This window comes from Oncorhynchus mykiss, chromosome 15 (genome assembly GCF_057628025.1).
Source record: "Oncorhynchus mykiss isolate SJ-2025 chromosome 15, ASM5762802v1, whole genome shotgun sequence".
NCBI lineage: Eukaryota > Metazoa > Chordata > Actinopteri > Salmoniformes > Salmonidae > Oncorhynchus > Oncorhynchus mykiss.
This window is the reverse complement of record NC_143036.1, coordinates 74873267-74895000: the sequence shown is the minus strand read 5'-3', so window position 1 is coordinate 74895000 and position 21734 is coordinate 74873267. Positions and strand designations below refer to the sequence as shown.

The 21734-nt window shown below is 49.1% G+C and overlaps 1 protein-coding gene across 4 annotated transcripts in view; it reads right to left on the bottom strand.

Annotated features, from left to right (window-relative positions):
* LOC110517131 (ELKS/Rab6-interacting/CAST family member 1) overlaps positions 1-21734 on the bottom strand; it is a 538428-nt gene that overhangs the window by 348081 nt on the left and 168613 nt on the right. For 2 of the 4 annotated variants that reach the window (XM_090201213.1, XM_090201215.1), the window contains 4 exons: positions 17150-17287; positions 11713-11853; positions 3085-3225; positions 168-203 (listed from right to left, as the gene is read on the bottom strand). In XM_090201213.1, the coding sequence (XP_090057339.1) occupies positions 168-203; positions 3085-3225; positions 11713-11853; positions 17150-17287 (456 nt within the window). The remainder of the gene's footprint in view (positions 1-167; positions 204-3084; positions 3226-11712; positions 11854-17149; positions 17288-21734) is intronic. The other 2 variants (XM_090201214.1, XM_090201216.1) reach the window with 2 other exon arrangements.

The following is a 21734-nucleotide window of genomic DNA, read 5'->3' as shown; positions in this document are numbered from 1 at the left end:
CACACACCCTCAATCAATCACTGACGAGTGTGCACAGAATGCACACACACACCCTCAATCAATCACTGATGAGTGTGCACAGAATGCACACACACACACACAGAGACAGTAAATGCTTTGCTGGTCACACACTGCTGCAGAGGCATTTCACACTACGGTGCACTTACAGGATTGGAGGGATGGTCTGACAAGAGATGAGACTGCTTTAGGGAGGAAAAGAGAGGGAAGGAGAGAGAGGGGGGGGAAGAGAGAGAGCAAGTCAGAGAGAGGAACAGAGAGAGGGAGAGAGAGGGGGTGGAAAGAGGGAGAAAGTGAGAGAGAGTCAGAGAAAGATAGTCAGAGAGAGGAACAGAGAGAGGGAGAGAGAGGGGGGGGGAAAGAGGGAGAAAGTGAGAGAGAGTCAGAGAGAGGAACAGAGAGAGGGAGAGTCAGAGAGAGGAACAGAGAGAGGGAGAGAGGGGGGGAAGAGGGAGAAAGTGAGAATGAGTCAGAGAAAGAGAGGAACAGAGAGAAAGAGAGAGTCAGAGAGAGGAACAGAGAGAAAGAGAGTCAGAGAGAGGAACAGAGAGAAAGAGTGTCTTTATTGTTTTGAAACTTCTGTATGTGTAATGTTTACTGTTCATTTTTATTGTTTATTTCACTTTTGTATATTATCTACCTCACTTGCTTTGGCAATGTTAACACATGTTTCCCATGCCAATAAAGCCCCTTGAATTGAATTGAGAGAGAGTCAGAGAGATGAACAGAGGGTGGGAGAGAGAGAGAGTCAGAGAGATTAACAGAGAGAGAGAGAGAGACAAGCCAGATAGAAAAAGATGACAAGAAATAGAGAGATTAAAAAATGATGGAGATACAGTAGGAATGATTAAAGAAATGAGAGGAGAGGAGAACAGGAAGAGAAGAGGAGAAGAGGACAGGAAGAGAGGAGGAGAGGAGAACAGGAAGAGAAGAGGAGAGGAGAACAGGAAGAGAAGAGGAGAGGAGAACAGGGAGAGAAGAGGAGAACAGGAAGAGAGGAGGAGAAGAGAACAGGAAGAGAGGAGGAGAGGAGAACAGGAAGAGAAGAGGAGATGAGAACAGAAAGAGAGGAGAGGAGAACAGGAAGAGAGGAGGAGAGGAGAACAGGAAGAGAGGAGGAGAGGAGAACAGGAAGAGAGGAGGAGAGGAGAACAGGAAGAGAGGAGGAGAAGAGAACAGGAAGAGAGAAGGAGAGGAGAACAGGAAGAGAAGAGGAGATGAGAACAGAAAGAGAGGAGAGGAGAACAGGAAGAGGAGAGGAGAACAGGAAGAGAGGAGGAGAGGAGAACAGGAAGAGAGGATGAGAGAAAAACAGAAAGAGAGGAGAACAGGAAGAGAGGAGGAGAGGAGAACAGAAAGAGAGGAGAGGAGAACAGGAAGAGAGGAGGAGAGGAAAACAGAAAGAGAGGAGAGGAGAACAGGAAGAGAGGAGGAGAGGAGAACAGAAAGAGAGGAGAGGAGAACAGGAAGAGAGGAGGAAAGGAGAACAGGAAGAGAAGAGGAGAGGAGAACAGTTAGAGACGAGGAAGAGGGGAGAGGAGAACAGGAAGAGAGGATGAGAGGAGAACAGTTAGAGACGAGGAAGAGAGGAGAGGAGAACAGGAAGAGAGGATGAGAGGAGAACAGTTAGAGACGAGGAAGAGAGGAGAGGAGAACAGGAAGAGAAGAGGAGAAGAGGAAAGGAGAACAGGAAAAGAAGAGGAGGAGAGGAGAACTGGAAGAGAGGAAATGGAAAGGAAGACACAATGACATGAGAAACAGGAGGAGATGAAAGTGAATCAACATTGACACTTTAAGGACAGGAGGGAGAGTCAGGAGTCTGATCACAGACACCACACACACACATTACAGCATGATTGACAGACTAGTCCCAGAATTGAGTGTCATTCCACTGGCAGGATGAGTAGGGGATCTGTCAGTGGCTGTCTTCTCCACTCGACATCACAACGCTGGCTCACACACTGGACAGGTCTCGTAAAGGACTGGGGCCATAGCTAAGAACTGGTCTGAGAGCAGTTTGAAGGCTGTGCAGTTGAATGGGGCAGGCTGGTGTGTTCATCTAAGATCTGACTGCGTGACTCGACATCACATAACAGGCAGGATAACTGATTGCACAGGTCTACTGAGAGGCATTATACTGATCCTAATGCTATGGGGCGACTATAGAGTTGATTGGGACAAGGCTAAGAACTGACCTGAAAGCAGTCTGAGACCTGTGAGTGAAGTTGAATGGGGTAGAGACATGGAGTAGGGTTAATAGCTGATCTCAGTGGAAGTTCATTGGAAGATTGACTGCAACATGGCTGGGGAGTGAGGTTAGTAAGAACTGACCTCAGTTCAGTGTAAGGTCATGTCATTGACTGCAACAGGGATGGGGAGTAAGGCTAGTAAGGACTTACCTCAGTTCAGTGTAAGGTCATGTCATTGACTGCAACAGGGATGGGGAGTAAGGCTAGTAAGGACTGACCTCAGTTCAGTGTAAGGCCATGTCATTGACTGCAACAGGGCTGGGGAGTGAGGTTAGTAAGAACTGACATCAGTTCAGTGTAAGGCCCATGTAATTGACTGCAACAGGGATGGGGAGTAAGGCTAGTAAGGACTGACCTCAGTTCAGTGTAAGGCCATGTCATTGACTGCAACAGGGATGGGGAGTAAGGCTAGTAAGGACTGACCTCAGTTCAGTGTAAGGCCATGTCATTGACTGCAACAGGGATGGGGAGTAAGGCTAGTAAGGACTGACCTCAGTTCAGTGTAAGGCCATGTCATTGACTGCAACAGGGATGGGGAGTAAGGCTAGTAAGGACTGACCTCAGTTCAGTGTAAGGCCATGTCATTGACTGCAACAGGGATGGGGAGTAAGGCTAGTAAGGACTGACCTCAGTTCAGTGTAAGGCCATGTCATTGACTGCAACAGGGCTGGGGAGTGAGGTTAGTAAGGACTGACATCAGTTCAGTGTAAGGCCATGTTATTGACTGCAACAGGGCTGGGGAGTAAGGCTAGTAAGAACTGATCTCAGTTCAGTGATACAGTAGGTGGTTTTATTAAAGGGTGAGAAAAAAGATGACCTTCTTGAGTTGGTTCTCCATCTTGATGAACTCGTCTTTCCTCTGTTCCAGAGACATCTCCAGACTCTTCAGTTTAGAGTCCTTCTTCAGACCGGAGGAGACCAGGGACGAAGCATGTTCCTTAAGGTCTAACAGGTTGGTCTGGGAGGGAGGGAGGGAGGGAGGGAGGGAGGGAGGGAGGGAGGGAGGGAAGGAAGGAGGGAGAGAGGGAGGGAGGGAGGGAGAGGGGGGGAGAGAGGGAGGGAGGGAGGGATGAGAGAGGGAGGGGGGAGAGGCAGGGAGGGAGGGAGGGACAAAGGGGGGGAGAGAGGGAGGGAGGGACAAAGGGGGGAGAGGCAGGGAGGGAGGGAGGGAGGGAGGGAGGGACAAAGGGGGGGAGAGAGGGAGGGAGGGACAAAGGGGGGAGAGGCAGGGAGGGAGGGAGGGAGGGAGGGACAAAGGGGGGAGAGGCAGGGAGGGACAAAGACGGAAAGAGAAAATAAAGTAATTCAAAGGACAAAGTGTTATTCAAGCTTCCAGTTACATTCTCTGAGTGGAATACAAAGTTAATGTTCAATTAAGAACAAATCAATGCTAACTTGATGGGCTAGAAACCTGTCGTGGCAAACACACACACACACACACACACACACACACACACACACACACACACACACACACACACGCACGCACACAGGCACACAGGCACACAGGCACACAGGCACACAGGCACACAGGCACACAGGCACACACACACACACACACACACACACACACACACGCACGCACGCACACAGGCACACAGGCACACAGGCACACAGGCACACACACACACACACACACACACACACACACCTCTCTTCTGTCCTATCGCTCACTGTCACGGACAATAAGCCCATCCTGTCAGGGTAACAGGAAGGCCCCAAATGTCTTTCCCATCGTTCCATAACCCATCATTCAGTAGGGCGACATGGGAACATGGCGGGGTTGGAGTAAACATCACGCTGCCTGGTGGAGCAGCAGATACTGACCTCCATCATGACACCATATCCTCTACCTCACTCTACCTCTCTCTCTACCTCTCTCTCTACCTCTCTCTCTACCTCTCGCTCTACCTCGCTCTACCTCTCTCTCTACCTCTCTTTCTACCTCTCTACCTCGCTCTACCTCTCTACCTCTCTCTACCGCTCTCTCTCTACCTCTCTCTCTCTACCTCTCTCTACCTCTCTTTCTCTCTCTTTCTCTATCTCTACCTCTCTCTCTACCTCTCTCTCTCTCTACGTCTCTCTTTCTTTCTCTCTTTCTCTGTCTCTCTCTGTCTCTCTCTCTCTCTCTCTCTCTGTCTCTCGCTCTCTAATTCAATTTAAGGGCTTTGTTAGCATGGGAAACATCTCTCTCTCTCCCTGCCTCCCTCCCTCCACAATACAGAACAGTCTGATCACGTCTCCATGTTTCTCCATGTTCTGATCCACAATCCAAATACACAGCCTTCCATCCACAAATAACTGTTTCCTGTCTTTCTTTTTACCCTCTCTCTCTCTCTTCCAGAGAGTGAGAGAGAGAGAGTGAGAGAGAGAGAAAGAGAGAGAGAGAGAGAAAGAGAAAGACAGAGAGAGAGAGAGAGACAGAGAAAGAGAGAAAGAAAGAGAGACAGAGAGAGAGAGACAGAGCGAGAGACAGAGACAGAGACAGAGAGAGAAAGAAAGAGAGACAGAGAGAGAGAGAAAGGGAGAGAGAGAGAGAGAGAGAGAGACAGAGAGAGAGAGACAGAGACAGAGACAGAGAGAGAAAGAAAGAGAGACAGAGAGAGAGAGACAGAAAGAGAAAGAAAGAGAGAGAGAGACAGAGAGAGAGACAGAGACAGAGAGAGAAAGAAAGAGAGACAGAGAGAGAGAGACAGAGAGAGAAAGAAAGAGAGAGAGAGACAGAGACAGAGAGACAGAGACAGAGAGAGAAAGAAAGAGAGACAGAGAGAGAGAGACAGAGAGAGAAAGAAAGAGAGAGAGAGACAGAGACAGAGAGACAGAGAGAGAAAGAAAGAGAGAGAGAGAGAGAGAGAGACAGAGACAGAGAGAGGGTCGAGTTGGGTTAGAAAAACACTGCTTTCTGGCTTGTTGTCCAGTCTTTATGATTGCTTTGCAGAGGAGAGGGAGAACAGAGGGACTCAGAGAAGGAGAGAAGCTTGTGAAAGTTCATTGATGCTAACACGCCACGTATTGTAAGGCAGTCTGGGAGACAAGCATTTAGGTCTTTGGGGTGGATTACATTATGAATCAGAATCAAACATATATGACTACCTGCCTTCAGAGGAGCTTAAACATTTATCCACAAACAGATTCAGACCAACGAGCCCACAGATACAGTTGAAGTCGGAAGTTTACATACACCTTAGCCAAATATATTTAAACTCAGTTTTTACCATTTCTGACATTTAACCCTATTAAAATTCCCTGACTTAGGTCAGTTAGGATCACCACTTTATTTTAAGAATGTGAAATGTCAGAATAATAGTAGGAGAGAATGATTGATTTCAGCTTATATTTCTTTCATTTTGCCATGATGTCAAGCAAAGTGGCACTGAGTTTGAAGGTAGGCCTTGAAATACATCCACAGGTACACCTCCAATTGACTCAAATGATGTCAACTAGCTGTTTAAAGGCACAGTCAATTTAGTGTATGTAAACTTCTGACCCACTGGAATTGTGATACAGTGAATTATAAGTGAAATAATCTGTGTGCACTTGTGTCATGCACAAAGTAGATGTCCTAACCGACTTGCCAAAACTATAGTTTGTTAACAAAAAATTAGTTTTAATGACTTCAACCAAAGTGTATGTAAACTTCCGACTTCAACTGTACATACACCTGGATGAGAAGGAGAGAAGAGAGTGATGGGGTGGTTTAAAGAGATATGAAGTGGGTGAGAGGGGTGAGGGGCAGAGATCAGCTGGGAGAGGACTCCATGGAGAGAGGTGAGAAATGGTTGTAAGAAAGTCAAAATGGAGGCTAAAGTATGTTGGTACAGCTGGATGTTATAGTGTGTTGGTAGCTGGATGTTATAGTATGTTGGTAGCTGGATGTTATAGTATGTTGGTAGCTGGATGTTATAGTATGTTGGTAGCTGGATGTTATAGTATGTTGGTAGCTGGATGTTATAGTATGTTGGTACAGCTGGATGTTATAGTATGTTGGTAGTTGGATGTTATAGTATGTTGGTAGCTGGATGTTATAGTATGTTGGTAGCTGGATGTTATAGTATGTTGGTAGCTGGATGTTATAGTGTGTTGGTAGCTGGATGTTATAGTGTGTTGGTACAGCTGGATGTTATAGTGTGTTGGTAGCTGGATGTTATAGTGTGTTGGTAGCTGGATGTTATAGTATGTTGGTAGCTGGATGTTATAGTGTGTTGGTACAGCTGGATGTTATAGTGTGTTGGTAGCTGGATGTTATAGTATGTTGGTAGCTGGATGTTATAGTATGTTGGTAGCTGGATGTTATAGTGTGTTGGTAGCTGGATGTTATAGTATGTTGGTAGCTGGATGTTATAGTATGTTGGTAGCTGGATGTTATAGTATGTTGGTAGCTGGATGTTATAGTGTGTTGGTACAGCTGGATGTTATAGTGTGTTGGTAGCTGGATGTTATAGTATGTTGGTAGCTGGATGTTATAGTGTGTTGGTAGCTGGATGTTATAGTGTGTTGGTAGCTGGATGTTATAGTGTGTTGGTAGCTGGATGTTATAGTATGTTGGTAGCTGGATGTTATAGTGTGTTGGTACAGCTGGATGTTATAGTGTGTTGGTAGCTGGATGTTATAGTGTGTTGGTAGCTGGATGTTATAGTATGTTGGTAGCTGGATGTTATAGTGTGTTGGTACAGCTGGATGTTATAGTGTGTTGGTAGCTGGATGTTATAGTATGTTGGTAGCTGGATGTTATAGTATGTTGGTACAGCTGGATGTTATAGTGTGTTGGTAGCTGGATGTTATAGTATGTTGGTAGCTGGATGTTATAGTGTGTTGGTAGCTGGATGTTATAGTATGTTGGTAGCTGGATGTTATAGTGTGTTGGTAGCTGGATGTTATAGTATGTTGGTAGCTGGATGTTATAGTGTGTTGGTAGCTGGATGTTATAGTATGTTGGTAGCTGGATGTTATAGTATGTTGGTAGCTGGATGTTATAGTGTGTTGGTAGCTGGATGTTATAGTGTGTTGATACAGCTGGATGTTATAGTATGTTGGTAGCTGGATGTTATAGTATGTTGGTAGCTGGATGTTATAGTATGTTGGTAGCTGGATGTTATAGTATGTTGGTAGCTGGATGTTATAGTGTGTTGATACAGCTGGATGTTATAGTATGTTGGTAGCTGGATGTTATAGTATGTTGGTAGCTGGATGTTATAGTGTGTTGGTACAGCTGGATGTTATAGTATGTTGGTAGCTGGATGTTATAGTATGTTGGTACAGCTGGATGTTATAGTATGTTGGTAGTTGGATGTTATAGTATGTTGGTAGCTGGATGTTATAGTATGTTGGTAGCTGGATGTTATAGTATGTTGGTAGCTGGATGTTATAGTGTGTTGGTAGCTGGATGTTATAGTGTGTTGGTACAGCTGGATGTTATAGTGTGTTGGTAGCTGGATGTTATAGTGTGTTGGTAGCTGGATGTTATAGTATGTTGGTAGCTGGATGTTATAGTGTGTTGGTACAGCTGGATGTTATAGTGTGTTGGTAGCTGGATGTTATAGTATGTTGGTAGCTGGATGTTATAGTATGTTGGTAGCTGGATGTTATAGTGTGTTGGTAGCTGGATGTTATAGTATGTTGGTAGCTGGATGTTATAGTGTGTTGGTAGCTGGATGTTATAGTATGTTGGTAGCTGGATGTTATAGTGTGTTGGTAGCTGGATGTTATAGTATGTTGGTAGCTGGATGTTATAGTGTGTTGGTAGCTGGATGTTACAGTATGTTGGTAGCTGGATGTTATAGTATGTTGGTAGCTGGATGTTATAGTGTGTTGGTAGCTGGATGTTATAGTGTGTTGATACAGCTGGATGTTATAGTATGTTGGTAGCTGGATGTTATAGTATGTTGGTAGCTGGATGTTATAGTATGTTGGTAGCTGGATGTTATAGTATGTTGGTAGCTGGATGTTATAGTGTGTTGATACAGCTGGATGTTATAGTATGTTGGTAGCTGGATGTTATAGTATGTTGGTAGCTGGATGTTATAGTGTGTTGGTAGCTGGATGTTATAGTATGTTGGTAGCTGGATGTTATAGTGTGTTGGTAGCTGGATGTTATAGTATGTTGGTAGCTGGATGTTATAGTGTGTTGGTAGCTGGATGTTATAGTATGTTGGTAGCTGGATGTTATAGTGTGTTGGTAGCTGGATGTTATAGTATGTTGGTAGCTGGATGTTATAGTATGTTGGTAGCTGGATGTTATAGTGTGTTGGTAGCTGGATGTTATAGTGTGTTGATACAGCTGGATGTTATACTGTGTTGATACAGCTGGATGTTATAGTATGTTGGTACAGCTGGATGTTATAGTATGTTGATACAGCTGGATGTTATAGTGTGTTGGTAGCTGGATGTTATAGTGTGTTGGTAGCTGGATGTTATAGTATGTTGGTAGCTGGATGTTATAGTATGTTGTTACAGTTGGATGTTATAGTATGTTGGTAGCTGGATGTTATAGTATGTTGGTAGCTGGATGTTATAGTGTGTTGATACAGCTGGATGTTATAGTATGTTGGTAGCTGGATGTTATAGTATGTTGGTAGCTGGATGTTATAGTGTGTTGGTAGCTGGATGTTATAGTGTGTTGGTAGCTGGATGTTATAGTGTGTTGGTAGCTGGATGTTATAGTATGTTGGTAGCTGGATGTTATAGTATGTTGGTAGCTGGATGTTATAGTATGTTGGTAGCTGGATGTTATAGTATGTTGGTAGCTGGATGTTATAGTGTGTTGGTAGCTGGGTGTTATAGTGTGTTGGTAGCTGGGTGTTATAGTATGTTGGTAGCTGGATGTTATAGTGTGTTGGTAGCTGGGTGTTATAGTGTGTTGGTAGCTGGGTGTTATAGTATGTTGGTAGCTGGATGTTATAGTATGTTGGTAGCTGGATGTTATAGTGTGTTGGTAGCTGGGTGTTATAGTGTGTTGGTAGCTGGGTGTTATAGTATGTTGGTAGCTGGATGTTATAGTATGTTGGTAGCTGGATGTTATAGTGTGTTGGTAGCTGGATGTTATAGTATGTTGGTAGCTGGATGTTATAGTATGTTGGTAGCTGGATGTTATAGTATGTTGGTAGCTGGATGTTATAGTATGTTGGTAGCTGGATGTTATAGTGTGTTGGTAGCTGGATGTTATAGTATGTTGGTACAGCTGGATGTTATAGTGTGTTGGTAGCTGGATGTTATAGTGTGTTGGTAGCTGGATGTTATAGTGTGTTGGTAGCTGGATGTTATAGTATGTTGGTACAGCTGGAGAAGGGAAGTGGCTTGGTGGTTGGGTATTGTATTGTCTGATGTGTTGAAGTTGTATTAGGAGCAGACAGACAGCCTAGAGGAATCCCGAGGCTCACACAGTATAGGAATAACAGGAACAACAAACCTATTCTGCCATTATGTAGTAGAATATGTGACAGGATGTTTACAGCTCTCCTGTGTGTGTGTACCTGCACGTGTCCAAGTGACAATCATCTGTACTGAATGTCCATTTCAATGTTGGGCCTGTTTTCTGTGGAACTAGGGGTTGTCTAAGAGAGGGGGGGGGGGGCCCAAGAGAGAAAGATAACATTTTGAGGTAGGCTATCAACAGAGGAACCCTTTATCTTGTTGTCACACACACACACACACACACACACACACACACAAATGCAATGCCCACAGACCTCAGCCCACCCCTGAGTCAAGTCCCAGGTCCATCCCCTCCTCCTTTTATCATTCTGTCCGTTCATTCAGAGTGTCTCTGAGACAAACAGCAGACTGAGAACATCAGCAGTGGTCCATGGCTGACTGACTGGCTGACAGCTCCTGGTCTTTCCTCAGACGAATGCCTTGTCTCTGCCAGACAGTCACATAGGCCCATGGTTTAATATTCTCCTCTGCTCTGTCTGCCTGCCACTCTCAGGACAGGGCAGTAGCCAGTCAATCAATAGGCAGAGAGAGAGTCAATTGCTGATGTTTGTGCGGGACTGTCTGTCTGTCATTCAAGGAGTCTGTGACTCATCCAATCTAATACTCTGTGGACTATTTCTCAAGAAAAATGACTGGCTGGAATTTAAGGTGACCTTGCGGGTCAGGCAGCTTGAGTGGGGTCATCGTGGGGTCAGAATATGGTCTTGGTTCGATGATTGTATGGTCATTGTGTTATCCCTGTGTGGTCAACGTAGCTCACCTATTGGTCAGACAGGTCTCCCTGCAGTAGACTGAGTGTGGTGCCTGTCTGGTCATTGTAGCTCACCTATTGGTCAGATAGGTCTCCCTGCAGTAGACTGAGTGTGGTGCCTGTCTGGTCAACGTAGCTCACCTATTGGTCAGATAGGTCTCCCTGCAGTAGACAGAGTGTGGTGCCTGTCTGGTCATTGTAGCTCACCTCTCGGTCAGACAGGTCTCCCTGCAGTAGACTGAGTGGGGTGCCTGTCTGGTCATTGTAGCTCACCTCTCGGTCAGACAGGTCTCCCTGCAGTAGACTGAGTGGGGTGTCTGTCTGGTCATTGTAGCTCACCTCTCGGTCAGATAGGTCTCCCTGCAGTAGACTGAGTGGGGTGCCTGTCTGGTCATTGTAGCTCACCTCTCGATCAGACAGGTCTCCCTGCAGTAGACTGAGTGGGGTGCCTGTCTGGTCATTGTAGCTCACCTCTCGGTCAGACAGGTCTCCCTGCAGTAGACTGAGTGGGGTGCCTGTCTGGTCATTGTAGCTCACCTCTCGGTCAGACAGGTCTCCCTGCAGTAGACTGAGTGGGGTGCCTGTCTGGTCATTGTAGCTCACCTCTCGATCAGACAGGTCTCCCTGCAGTAGACTAAGTGGGGTGCCTGTCTGGTCATTGTAGCTCACCTCTCGGTCAGACAGGTCTCCCTGCAGTAGACTGAGTGTGGTGCCTGTCTGGTCATTGTAGCTCACCTCTCGGTCAGACAGGTCTCCCTGCAGTAGACTGAGTGGGGTGCCTGTCTGGTCATTGTAGCTCACCTCTCGATCAGACAGGTCTCCCTGCAGTAGACTGAGTGTGGTGCCTGTCTGGTCATTGTAGCTCACCTCTCGGTCAGACAGGTCTCCCTGCAGTAGACTGAGTGGGGTGCCTGTCTGGTCATTGTAGCTCACCTCTCGGTCAGACAGGTCTCCCTGCAGTAGACTGAGTGTGGTGCCTGTCTGGTCATTGTAGCTCACCTCTCGATCAGACAGGTCTCCCTGCAGTAGACTGAGTGGGGTGCCTGTCTGGTCATTGTAGCTCACCTATTGGTCAGACAGGTCTCCCTGCAGTAGACTGAGTGTGGTGCCTGTCTGGTCATTGTAGCTCACCTATTGGTCAGACAGGTCTCCCTGCAGTAGACTGAGTGGGGTGCCTGTCTGGTCATTGTAGCTCACCTATTGGTCAGACAGGTCTCCCTGCAGTAGACTGAGTGTGGTGCCTGTCTGCTCATTGTAGCTCACCTCTCGGTCAGACAGGTCTCCCTGCAGTAGACTGAGTTTCTCTCTGAGCTCCTTCAGTTCTTTCTTGTTGGACTCGATGTCTTCTGTCTTCTCTCTGTCGTCTCTGTCTCTCTGCTCCTTCAGACGCTCAATGATACGCTCCTACAGAGAGGGTCAAAGGATTAATTCACACATGGGGACAGTCACATATACTCACCTGTAGAGGAATGGGTAGATAGAGGTCAGGGCCTCCCGAGTGGCGCGGTGGTTTAAGACACTGCATCACAGTGATAGCTCTGCTACTAGAGATCCTGGGTTAGAGTCCAGGCTCTGTCACAACCGGCCGCGACAATTAACCCAGTATCGTCCGGGTTAGGGGAGGGTTTAGCCCAGCGTCGTCCGGGTTAGGGGAGGGTTTAGCCCAGCGTCGTCCAGGTTAGGGGAGGGTTTAGCCCAGCGTCATCCAGGTTAGGGGAGGGTTTAGCCCAGCATCGTCCAGGTTAGGGGAGGGTTTAGCCCAGCGTCGTCCGGGTTAGGGGAGGGTTTAGCCCAGCGTCGTCCAGGTTAGGGGAGGGTTTAGCCCAGCGTCGTCCAGGTTAGGGGAGGGTTTAGCCCAGCGTCGTCCAGGTTAGGGGAGGGTTTAGCCCAGCGTCGTCCAGGTTAGGGGAGGGTTTAGCCCAGCGTCGTCCGGGTTAGTGGAGGGTTTAGCCCAGCGTCATCCAGGTTAGGGGAGGGTTTAGCCCAGCGTCATCCAGGTTAGGGGAGGGTTTAGCCCAGCGTCGTTCGGGTTAGGGGAGGGTTTAGCCCAGCGTCGTCCAGGTTAGGGGAGGGTTTAGCCCAGCGTCGTCCGAGTTAGGGGAGGGTTTAGCCCAGCGTCGTCCGGGTTAGGGGAGGGTTTAGCCCAGCATCGTCCAGGTTAGGGGAGGGTTTAGCCCAGCGTCGTCCAGGTTAGGGGAGGGTTTAGCCCAGCATCGTCCAGGTTAGGGGAGGGTTTAGCCCAGCGTCGTCCGGGTTAGGGGAGGGTTTAGCCCAGCGTCATCCAGGTTAGGGGAGGGTTTAGCCCAGCGTCGTCCAGGTTAGTGGAGGGTTTAGCCCAGCGTCGTCCGGGTTAGGGGAGGGTTTAGCCCAGCGTTGTCCAGGTTAGTGGAGGGTTTAGCCCAGCGTCGTCCGGGTTAGGGGAGGGTTTAGCCCAGCGTTGTCCAGGTTAGTGGAGGGTTTAGCCCAGCGTCGTCCGGGTTAGTGGAGGGTTTAGCCCAGCGTCGTCCGGGTTAGGGGAGGGTTTAGCCCAGCGTCGTACGGGTTAGGGGAGGGTTTAGCCCAGCGTCATCCAGGTTAGGGGAGGGTTTAGCCCAGCGTCATCCAGGTTAGGGGAGGGTTTAGCCCAGCGTCGTACGGGTTAGGGGAGGGTTTAGCCCAGCGTCATCCAGGTTAGGGGAGGGTTTAGCCCAGCGTCGTCCGGGTTAGGGGAGGGTTTAGCCCAACGTCGTCCGGGTTAGAGGAGGGTTTAGCCCAGCGTCGTCCGAGTTAGGGGAGGGTTTAGCCCAGCGTCGTCCAGGTTAGGGGAGGGTTTAGCCCAACGTCGTCCGGGTTAGAGGAGGGTTTAGCCCAGCGTCGTCCGAGTTAGGGGAGGGTTTAGCCCAGCGTCGTCCGAGTTAGGGGAGGGTTTAGCCCAGCGTCGTCCGAGTTAGGGGAGGGTTTAGCCCAGCGTCGTCCGGGTTAGGGGAGGGTTTAGCCCAACGTCGTCCGGGTTAGAGGAGGGTTTAGCCCAGCGTCGTCCGAGTTAGGGGAGGGTTTAGCCCAGCGTCGTCCAGGTTAGGGGAGGGTTTAGCCCAACGTCGTCCGGGTTAGAGGAGGGTTTAGCCCAGCGTCGTCCGAGTTAGGGGAGGGTTTGGTCCAGCGTCATCCGGGTTAGGGGAGGGTTTGGTCCAGCGTCGTCCGGGTTAGGGGAGGGTTTGGTCCAGCGTAATCCGGGTTAGGGGAGGGTTTGGTCCAGCGTCGTCCGGGTTAGGGGAGGGTTTAGCCCAGTATCGTCCGGGTTAGGGGAGGGTTTAGCCCAGCGTCGTCCGGGTTAGGGGAGGGTTTAGCCCAGTATCGTCCGGGTTAGGGGAGGGTTTAGCCCAGCGTCGTCCAGGTTAGGGGAGGGTTTAGCCCAGCGTCGTCCGGGTTAGGGGAGGGTTTAGCCCAGCATCGTCCAGGTTAGGGGAGGGTTTAGCCCAGCGTCGTCCAGGTTAGGGGAGGGTTTAGCCCAGCGTCGTCCGGGTTAGGGGAGGGTTTAGCCCACCGTTGTCCGGGTTAGGGGAGGGTTTGGCTGACCGGGATGTTCTTGTCCCATCGGGCACTAGGTGGGCCGCCCTGCCTAAGAGTTCATCTTCTATTGGTTTCTATTGACAACGGGGTCTGAATGTTGTTTTGAGGGCCATTACAACTGGCCTGGAAAATAATCTAGTGGAAATTACTATAATTTAATGGCTATTATTACATCATATTAAACTAATAATAACCACTTTAGGTTGAATAATAAGTATGTTTTTCCTCATTCATCGCCTCACACACAGTCCATCAAAGTTTAACAGGCGCTCGAACTTACTACACTGATTAAATCACAAGCTCAGTAACATTTAATAGTGTAGCTCACACTCCTTATATCACAACTAGAACAGTGTCTGACAGAGTGTTCAACCTTCACAGCCAGTCAGAACAACACACACCACGTACTGGAAGACCAACGGTTGGCTCTGTTCATCTCACACCTGTGTGTTTGTGTGTCAACCTCAACCTCGCTCTGCATGGAAGAGAGAGAGTGGGTGAGGAAGAGAGAGAGGGGAGAGGGAGAGAGATAGGGGAGAGAGGAGAGGAGAGGAGAGGAGAGGAGAGGAGATGAGAGGAGAGGAGAGGAGAGGAGAGGAGAGGAGAGGAGAGGAGAGGAGAGGAGAGGAGAGGAGAGGAGAGAGTGAGAGAGAGAGAGAGAGAGAGAGAGAGAGGGAGAGAGAGAGAGAGATGGAGATGGAGATGAGAGAGAGAGGGTGAGAGAAAGGGTGAGAGGAGAGGAGAGAGGGAGAGACAGGGTGAGAGGGATAGAGAGGGAGAGAGGAGGAGAGAGAGGAAGAGAAAGAGTGGGTCAGGAAGGGAGAGGGAGAGGGAAAGAGAGGAGAGGGAACAAGAGGAGAGGGAGAGAGAGGAGAGGGAAAGAGAAGAGAGGGAAAGAGAAGAGAGGGAACGAGAAGAGAGGGAAAGAGAGGGAGAGGGAAAGAGAGGAGAGGGAAAGAGAAGAGAGGGAAAGAGAGGGAGAGGGAAAGAGAAGAGAGGGAAAGAGAGGGAGAGGGAAAGAGAGGAGAGGGAGAGAGAGGAGAGGGAGAGGGAAAGAGAACCACCTGACGTGTCCGGAGAAAAGAGGGAGAGAGAGGGGAGGGGTAGAGAGAGAAAAGGGGGAGGGAGATGGAGAAAGTAGAGATGGAGAAAGTATAGAGAAAGGGGAGGAGTAGAGAGAGAAAAGGGAGACATTTGAAAGAGAGATATTGTTTCTCAACCTGTGGTGGTAGTGTAGTGTAGTAGTGTATTGTAGTAGCGTAGTAGTGGTGTAGTAGTGTAGTAGTGTAGTGTAGTGTAGTAGTGGTATAGTAGTGTAGTAGTGTAGTAGTGGTGTAGTAGTGTAGTAGTGTAGTAGTGTAGTAGTGTAGTAGTGTAGTAGTGTAGTAGTGTAGTAGTGGTATAGTAGTGTAGTAGTGGTGTAGTAGTGTAGTAGTGTAGTAGTGTAGTAGTGTAGTAGTGTAGTAGTGGTATAGTAGTGTAGTAGTGTAGTAGTGGTGTAGTAGTGTAGTAGTGGTGTAGTAGTGTAGTAGTGTAGTAGTGTGGTGTAGTAGTGTAGAAGTGGTAGTGTATTAGTGTAGTGTAGTAGGGTGGTAGTGTAGTAGTGTAGTGGTGTGGTGGTGTAGTAGTGTAGTGGTGTGGTGATGTAGTAGTGTAGTAGTGTAGTAGTGTAGTAGTGTAGTAGTGTAGTGGTGTGGTGGTGTAGTAGTGTAGTGGTGTGGTGGTGTAGTAGTGTAGTAGTATGGTGGTATAGTAGTGTAGTAGTGTAGTAGTGTGGTAGTATAGTAGTGTAGTAGTGTAGTAGTGTGGTGGTATAGTAGTGTAGTAGTGTGATGGTGTGGTAGTGTAGTGGTGTGGTAGTGTAGTAGTGTGGTGGTGTAGTAGTGTGGTAGTATAGTAGTGTGGTGGTGTAGTAGTATAGTAGTGTAGTAGTGTGGTAGTGTAGTAGTGTGGTGGTGTGGTAGTGTAGTAGTGTGGTGGTGTAGTAGTATAGTAGTGTAGTAGTGTGGTAGTATAGTAGTGTGGTAGTTATTGTGGTAGTGTAGTAGTGTGGTGGTGTAGTAGTATAGTAGTGTAGTAGTGTGGTAGTGTAGTAGCGTAGTAGTATAGTAGTGTGGTAGTTATTGTGGTAGTGTATTAGAGTGGTAGTGTAGTGTAGTGTAGTAGTGTAATGTAGTAGTGTGGTAGCGTAGTAGTGTAGTAGTGTATTGTGGTAGTGTAGTAGTGTGGTAGTGTAGTGTAGTGATGTAGTAGTGTAGTGTAGTAGTGTGGTAGCGTAGTAGTGTAGTAGTGTATTGTGGTAGTGTAGTAGTGTGGTAGTGTAGTGTAGTGATGTAGTAGTGTAGTGTAGTGTAGTAGTGTAGTAGTGTATTGTGGTAGTGTAGTAGTGTGGTAGTGTAGGGTAGTGATGTAGTAGTGTAGTGTAGTGTAGTAGTGTGGTAGAGTAGTGTAGTGATGTAGTAGTGTAGTAGTGTAGTAGTGTAGTAGTGTAGTAGTGTAGTAGTGATGTAGTAGTGTGGTGTAGTAGTGTAGTAGTGTAGTGTAGTAGTGTGGTAGCGTAGTAGTGTAGTGTAGTAGTGTATTAGAGTGGTAGTGTAGTGTAGTGTAGTAGTGTAGTGTAGTAGTGTGGTAGCGTAGTAGTGTAGTAGTGTAGTGTGGTAGTGTAGTGTAGTGTAGTAGTGTAGTAGTGTAGTACTGCTGTGTATTATAGCATCATTCTCACAACAAAACCACAGCTTTTATTTTCATAGATTTCACAAATTCTAATTTTACAATGACGGCCAACCCCTCCCTACCTAGACGGCCTTTCCCGGCCAAACCCTCCCTAACCTGGACGGCCTATCCCGGCCAAATCCTCCCTAACCTGGACGGCCTATCCCGGCCAAACCCTCCCTACCTGGACGGCCTTTCCCGGCCAAACCCTCCCTAACCTGGATGGCCTATCCCGCCCAAACCCTCCCTAACCTGGACGAAGCTGGGCCAATTGTGCGCCACCCTATGGGACTCCCAATCACGGCCGGTTGTGATACAGCCTGGAATCTAACCAGTGTCTGTAGTGACGCCTCTAACACTGAGATGCAGTGCCTTAGACAGCTGAGCCACTCGGGAGCCCCAAAGCTCATGTGCGTGTGTGTGTTTCTATAATATATACCTTCTCAGCCAGTGCTTCCTCCAGGGTGGTGAGAGCTGTGTCAGTGTTGGAGGTGTCTGTCTGGAGAGACCTGACTCTGTCCTTCAGACTACTCATCTGTTTCTCCTTGTCTCTCAGCTGCTCCTGTAGATTCTCAATCTGAAGAGAGGGAGAGAGAGGAAAGGAGAGAGGAAGGGAAGGAGGAGGGGGGGTGAAGGGAGGGGGGAGGCAAACGGGAGGGAGGAGAAGAGAGAGGGAGGGAAGGAAGGAGGGGAGGAAGGAGAGAGAGGGAGGGAGGGGAGAAGGAGAGAGAGGGAGGGAGGGGGAATGGATGAGGGAGAGAGAGAGAGAGAGAGAGAGGGAAGGGAAGGGAGGGGGAATGGATGAGGGAGAGAGAGAGAGAGGGGGAAGGGAAGGGAGGGGGAATGGATGAGGGACGGAGAGGGAGCATTGTGAGTCAGCAGAAAACACACACATAAGGTCTTGCTTGAGTGACACACACACACACACACACACACACACACACACACACACACACACACACACACACACACACACACACGACAAACAAAGACAGAAAAGCATGTGTTCAATGTAGAACGAACAAACTGAACATAACACAACACAATAGAACACAACACAAACAGAACAGACAGAACACAACACAACACAATAGAACACAACACAACACAATAGAACACAACACAACACAATAGAACACAACACAACACAATAGAACACAACACAACACAATAGAACACAACACAAACAGAACAGACAGAACACAACACAACACAATAGAACACAACACAACACAATAGAACACAACACAACACAATAGAACACAACACAACACAATAGAACACAACACAACACAATAGAACACAACACAACACAATAGAACACAACACAACACAATAGAACACAACACAACACAATAGAACACAACACAACACAATAGAACACAACACAACACAATAGAACACAACACAACACAATAGAACACAACACAACACAATAGAACACAACACAACACAATAGAACACAACACAACACAATAGAACACAACAGAAAGAACACAACACAACACAATAGAACACAACAGAAAGAACACAACACAACACAATAGAACACAACAGAAAGAACACAACACAACAGAAAGAACACAACACAACAGTTTTTCCAGAGAACACACTGTGGCCATTCAGATTTTCCAGCGCAGAGCGATGTTTCCTGAATAGCTTTGCAAAGGGAATGTATATTACTGGAAACTGTCAACGTTTAACAGTAAACCGGATAAATTATTTCCACTTTCCACAAAAAAATGAGGGGTGAATAAAACAGTGTTTCATTTGTATTGTCAACTTTTCTTATCTGGCTGTGAAAGGTGGCTTCAGTACCTGGAGCTGAGAGGTTGATAAATGGCATGGGTATTGTAAGAGAGCTCTCTCTCACACACACACACACACACACACACACACACACACACACACACACACACACACACACACACACACACATCCATCATCAGAGACAGCTCAATGAAGAGACTGTCTGTTTCTTTCTCCTATTTCACATTTAATTAAACACAGACTGATTTGATTAATACCTGCAATATTCTGTCTATCGCGTTTGACATAAACTGGTGTCAATATATCACCTTGTGTATAAATGTGAATGTCCTCCCCCCCCCTCTTTCCCTCTCCCATTCATTCTCTCCCATTCTCTCTCTCCCATTCGCTCTCCCTCCCCTCTCTTTCCCTCTCCCATTCTCTCTCTCCTCCCCTCTCTTTCCCTCTCCCATTCTCTCTCTCCTCCCCTCTCTTTCCCTCTCCCATTCTCTCTCCCTCCCCTCTCTTTCCCTCTCCCATTCTCTCTCTCCCATTCTCTCTCTCCCATTCTCTCTCCTCCCCTCTCTTTCCCTCTCCCATTCTCTCTCCTCCCCTCTCTTTCCCTCTCCCATTCTCTCTCCCTCCCCTCTCTTTCCCTCTCCCATTCTCTCTCTCCCATTCTCGCTCTCCCATTCTCTCTCTCCCATTCTCTCTCTCCCTCTCCTCTCTTTCCCTCTCCCATTCTCTCTCTCCCATTCTCTCTCTCCCATTCTCGCTCTCCCATTCTCGCTCTATCATTCTCTCTCTCCCATTCTCTCTCTATAATTCTCTCTCTCCCATTCTCTCTCTCTATGACTCTCTCCCATTCTCTCTCTCTATGACTCTCTCTCTATGACTCTCTCTCTCTCTGACTCTCTCTCTCTCTGACTCTCTCTCCCATTCTCTCTCTCTATGTCTCTCTCTCCCATTCTCTCTCTCTCTGACTCTCTCTGTTGAAATAATGATTGAGGGGGTGAGAACCAAAGTACAAAACTAATCACACCATAAATATAGTTAATTGCTGTTAATCACAAATATAAAATGCATTATTCAGCGTCTAAATATGAAAGTGTTTTGTTTCTCTGAGGCAGTTTGACGACTTCATCTCTTTTCTTATCTGTCAAAGTCAGGTCAAAGTCGGTGACCATGGCAATGAGCTGTCTGTCCCCTGTCTCATCCAATCAGAAGGCTGGTGTATGAAGGCCCCTAACCCCGCCGTACCCCTAACCCCACCGTATCCCTAAACCCGCAGCATCCCTAACCCCGCAGCACCCCTAACCCCGCAGCATCCCTAACCCCTCAGCATCCCTAACCCCGCCGTACCCCTAACCCCGCCGTACCCCTAACCTCGCAGCACCCCTAACCCCGCAGCACCCCTAACCCCGCAGCACCCCTAACCCCGCCGTACCCCTAACCCCTCAGCATCCCTAACCCCGCCGTACCCCTAACCCCGCCGTACCCCTAACCTCGCAGCACCCCTAACCCCGCAGCACCCCTAACCCCGCAGCACCCCTAACCCCGCCGTACCCCTAACCCTGCAGCACCCCTAAGCCCAACATACCGCTAACCCTGCAGCACCCCTAACCCCGCAGCACCCCTAACCCCGCCGTACCCCTAACCCTGCGGCACCCTTAACCCCGCAGCACCCCTAACCCCGCAGCACCCCTAACCCGCCGTACCCCTAACCCCGCAGCACCCCTAACCCCTCAGCGTCCCTAACCCCGCCGTACCCCTAACCCCTCAGCATCCCTAACCCCGCAGCACCCCTAACCCCGCCGTACCCCTAACCCTGCAGCACCCCTAACCCTGCAGCACCCTTAACCCCGCAGCATCCCTAACCCCGCAGCACCCCTAACCCCGCAGCACCCCTAACCCCGCAGCACCCCTAACCCCGCAGCACCCCTAACCCCGCAGCACCCCTAACCCCGCAGCATCCCTAACCCCGCAGCACCCCTAACCCCGCAGCATCCCTAACCCCGCAGCACCCCTAACCCCGCAGCACCCCTAACCCCGCAGCACCCCTAACCCCGCAGCACCCTTAACCCCGCAGCACCCCTAACCCCGCAGCACCCCTAACCCCGCAGCACCCCTAACCCCGCAGCATCCCTAACCCCGCCGTACCCCTAACCCCGCAGCATCCCTAACCCCGCCGTATCCCAAACCCTGCAGCATCCCTAACCCGGCAGTACACCTAACCCCGCCGTACCCCTAACCCCGCAGCATCCCTAACCCCGCAGCACCCCTAACTCCGCAGCATCCCTAACCCCACCGTACCCTAACCCCGCAGCATCCCTAACCCGGCAGTACACCTAACCCCGCCGTACCCCTAACCCCGCAGCACCCCTAACCCCGCAGGACCCCTAACCCCGCAGCACCCCTAACCCTGCAGCACACCTAACCCGCCATACCCCTAACCCCGCAGCATCCCTAACCCCGCAGCACCCCTAACCACACAGCACCCCTAACCCCGCAGCACCACTAACCCCGCAGCACCCCTAACCCCGCAGCACACCTAACCCCGCCATACGCCTAACCCCGCTGTACCCTTAACCCGCAGCATCCCTAACCCCGTAGCACCCCTAAACCCGCAGTACCCCTAACCCTGCAGCATCCCTAACCCCGCAGCACCCCTAACCCCGCAGCACCCCTAACCCCGCAGCACCCCTAACCCCGCAGCATCCCTAACCCCGCAGCACCCCTAACCCCGCAGCACCCCTAACCCCGCAGCACCCCTAACCTCGCAGCACCTCTAACCTCGCAGCATCCCTAACCCCGCAGCATCCCTAACCCCACAGCATCCCTAACCCCACAGCACCCCTAACCCCGCAGCACCCCTAACCCCGCAGCATCCCTAACCCCACAGCACCCCTAATCCCGCAGCACCCCTAACCCAGCCGTACTCTAACCCCGCCGTACCCCTAACCCCGCAGCATGGCTCATGAAGATTTAAACAATATGGTAATATCTCAATCTTATCCTCTGTTAGACTGTTTAGATCTCTGAGATCTAGAAGAGGGACCCATTTGAGGGGGAGGGATCAAGTGGCTAGGGATACTAATGTACCCGTATGTGTGAGTCTGGGAAAGCCACTCAGACAGGGAGTGGAAGGGGGACCTAGTCTACAGAAACGACGACTAGCCACGAAGAGTGATATCTCCCTCTCTTTCTCAGTCTTTATCACCTATCCTCCTCTCCCCCTCTTTCTCAGTCAGTATCTCCTTCTATTCTCCTCTCCC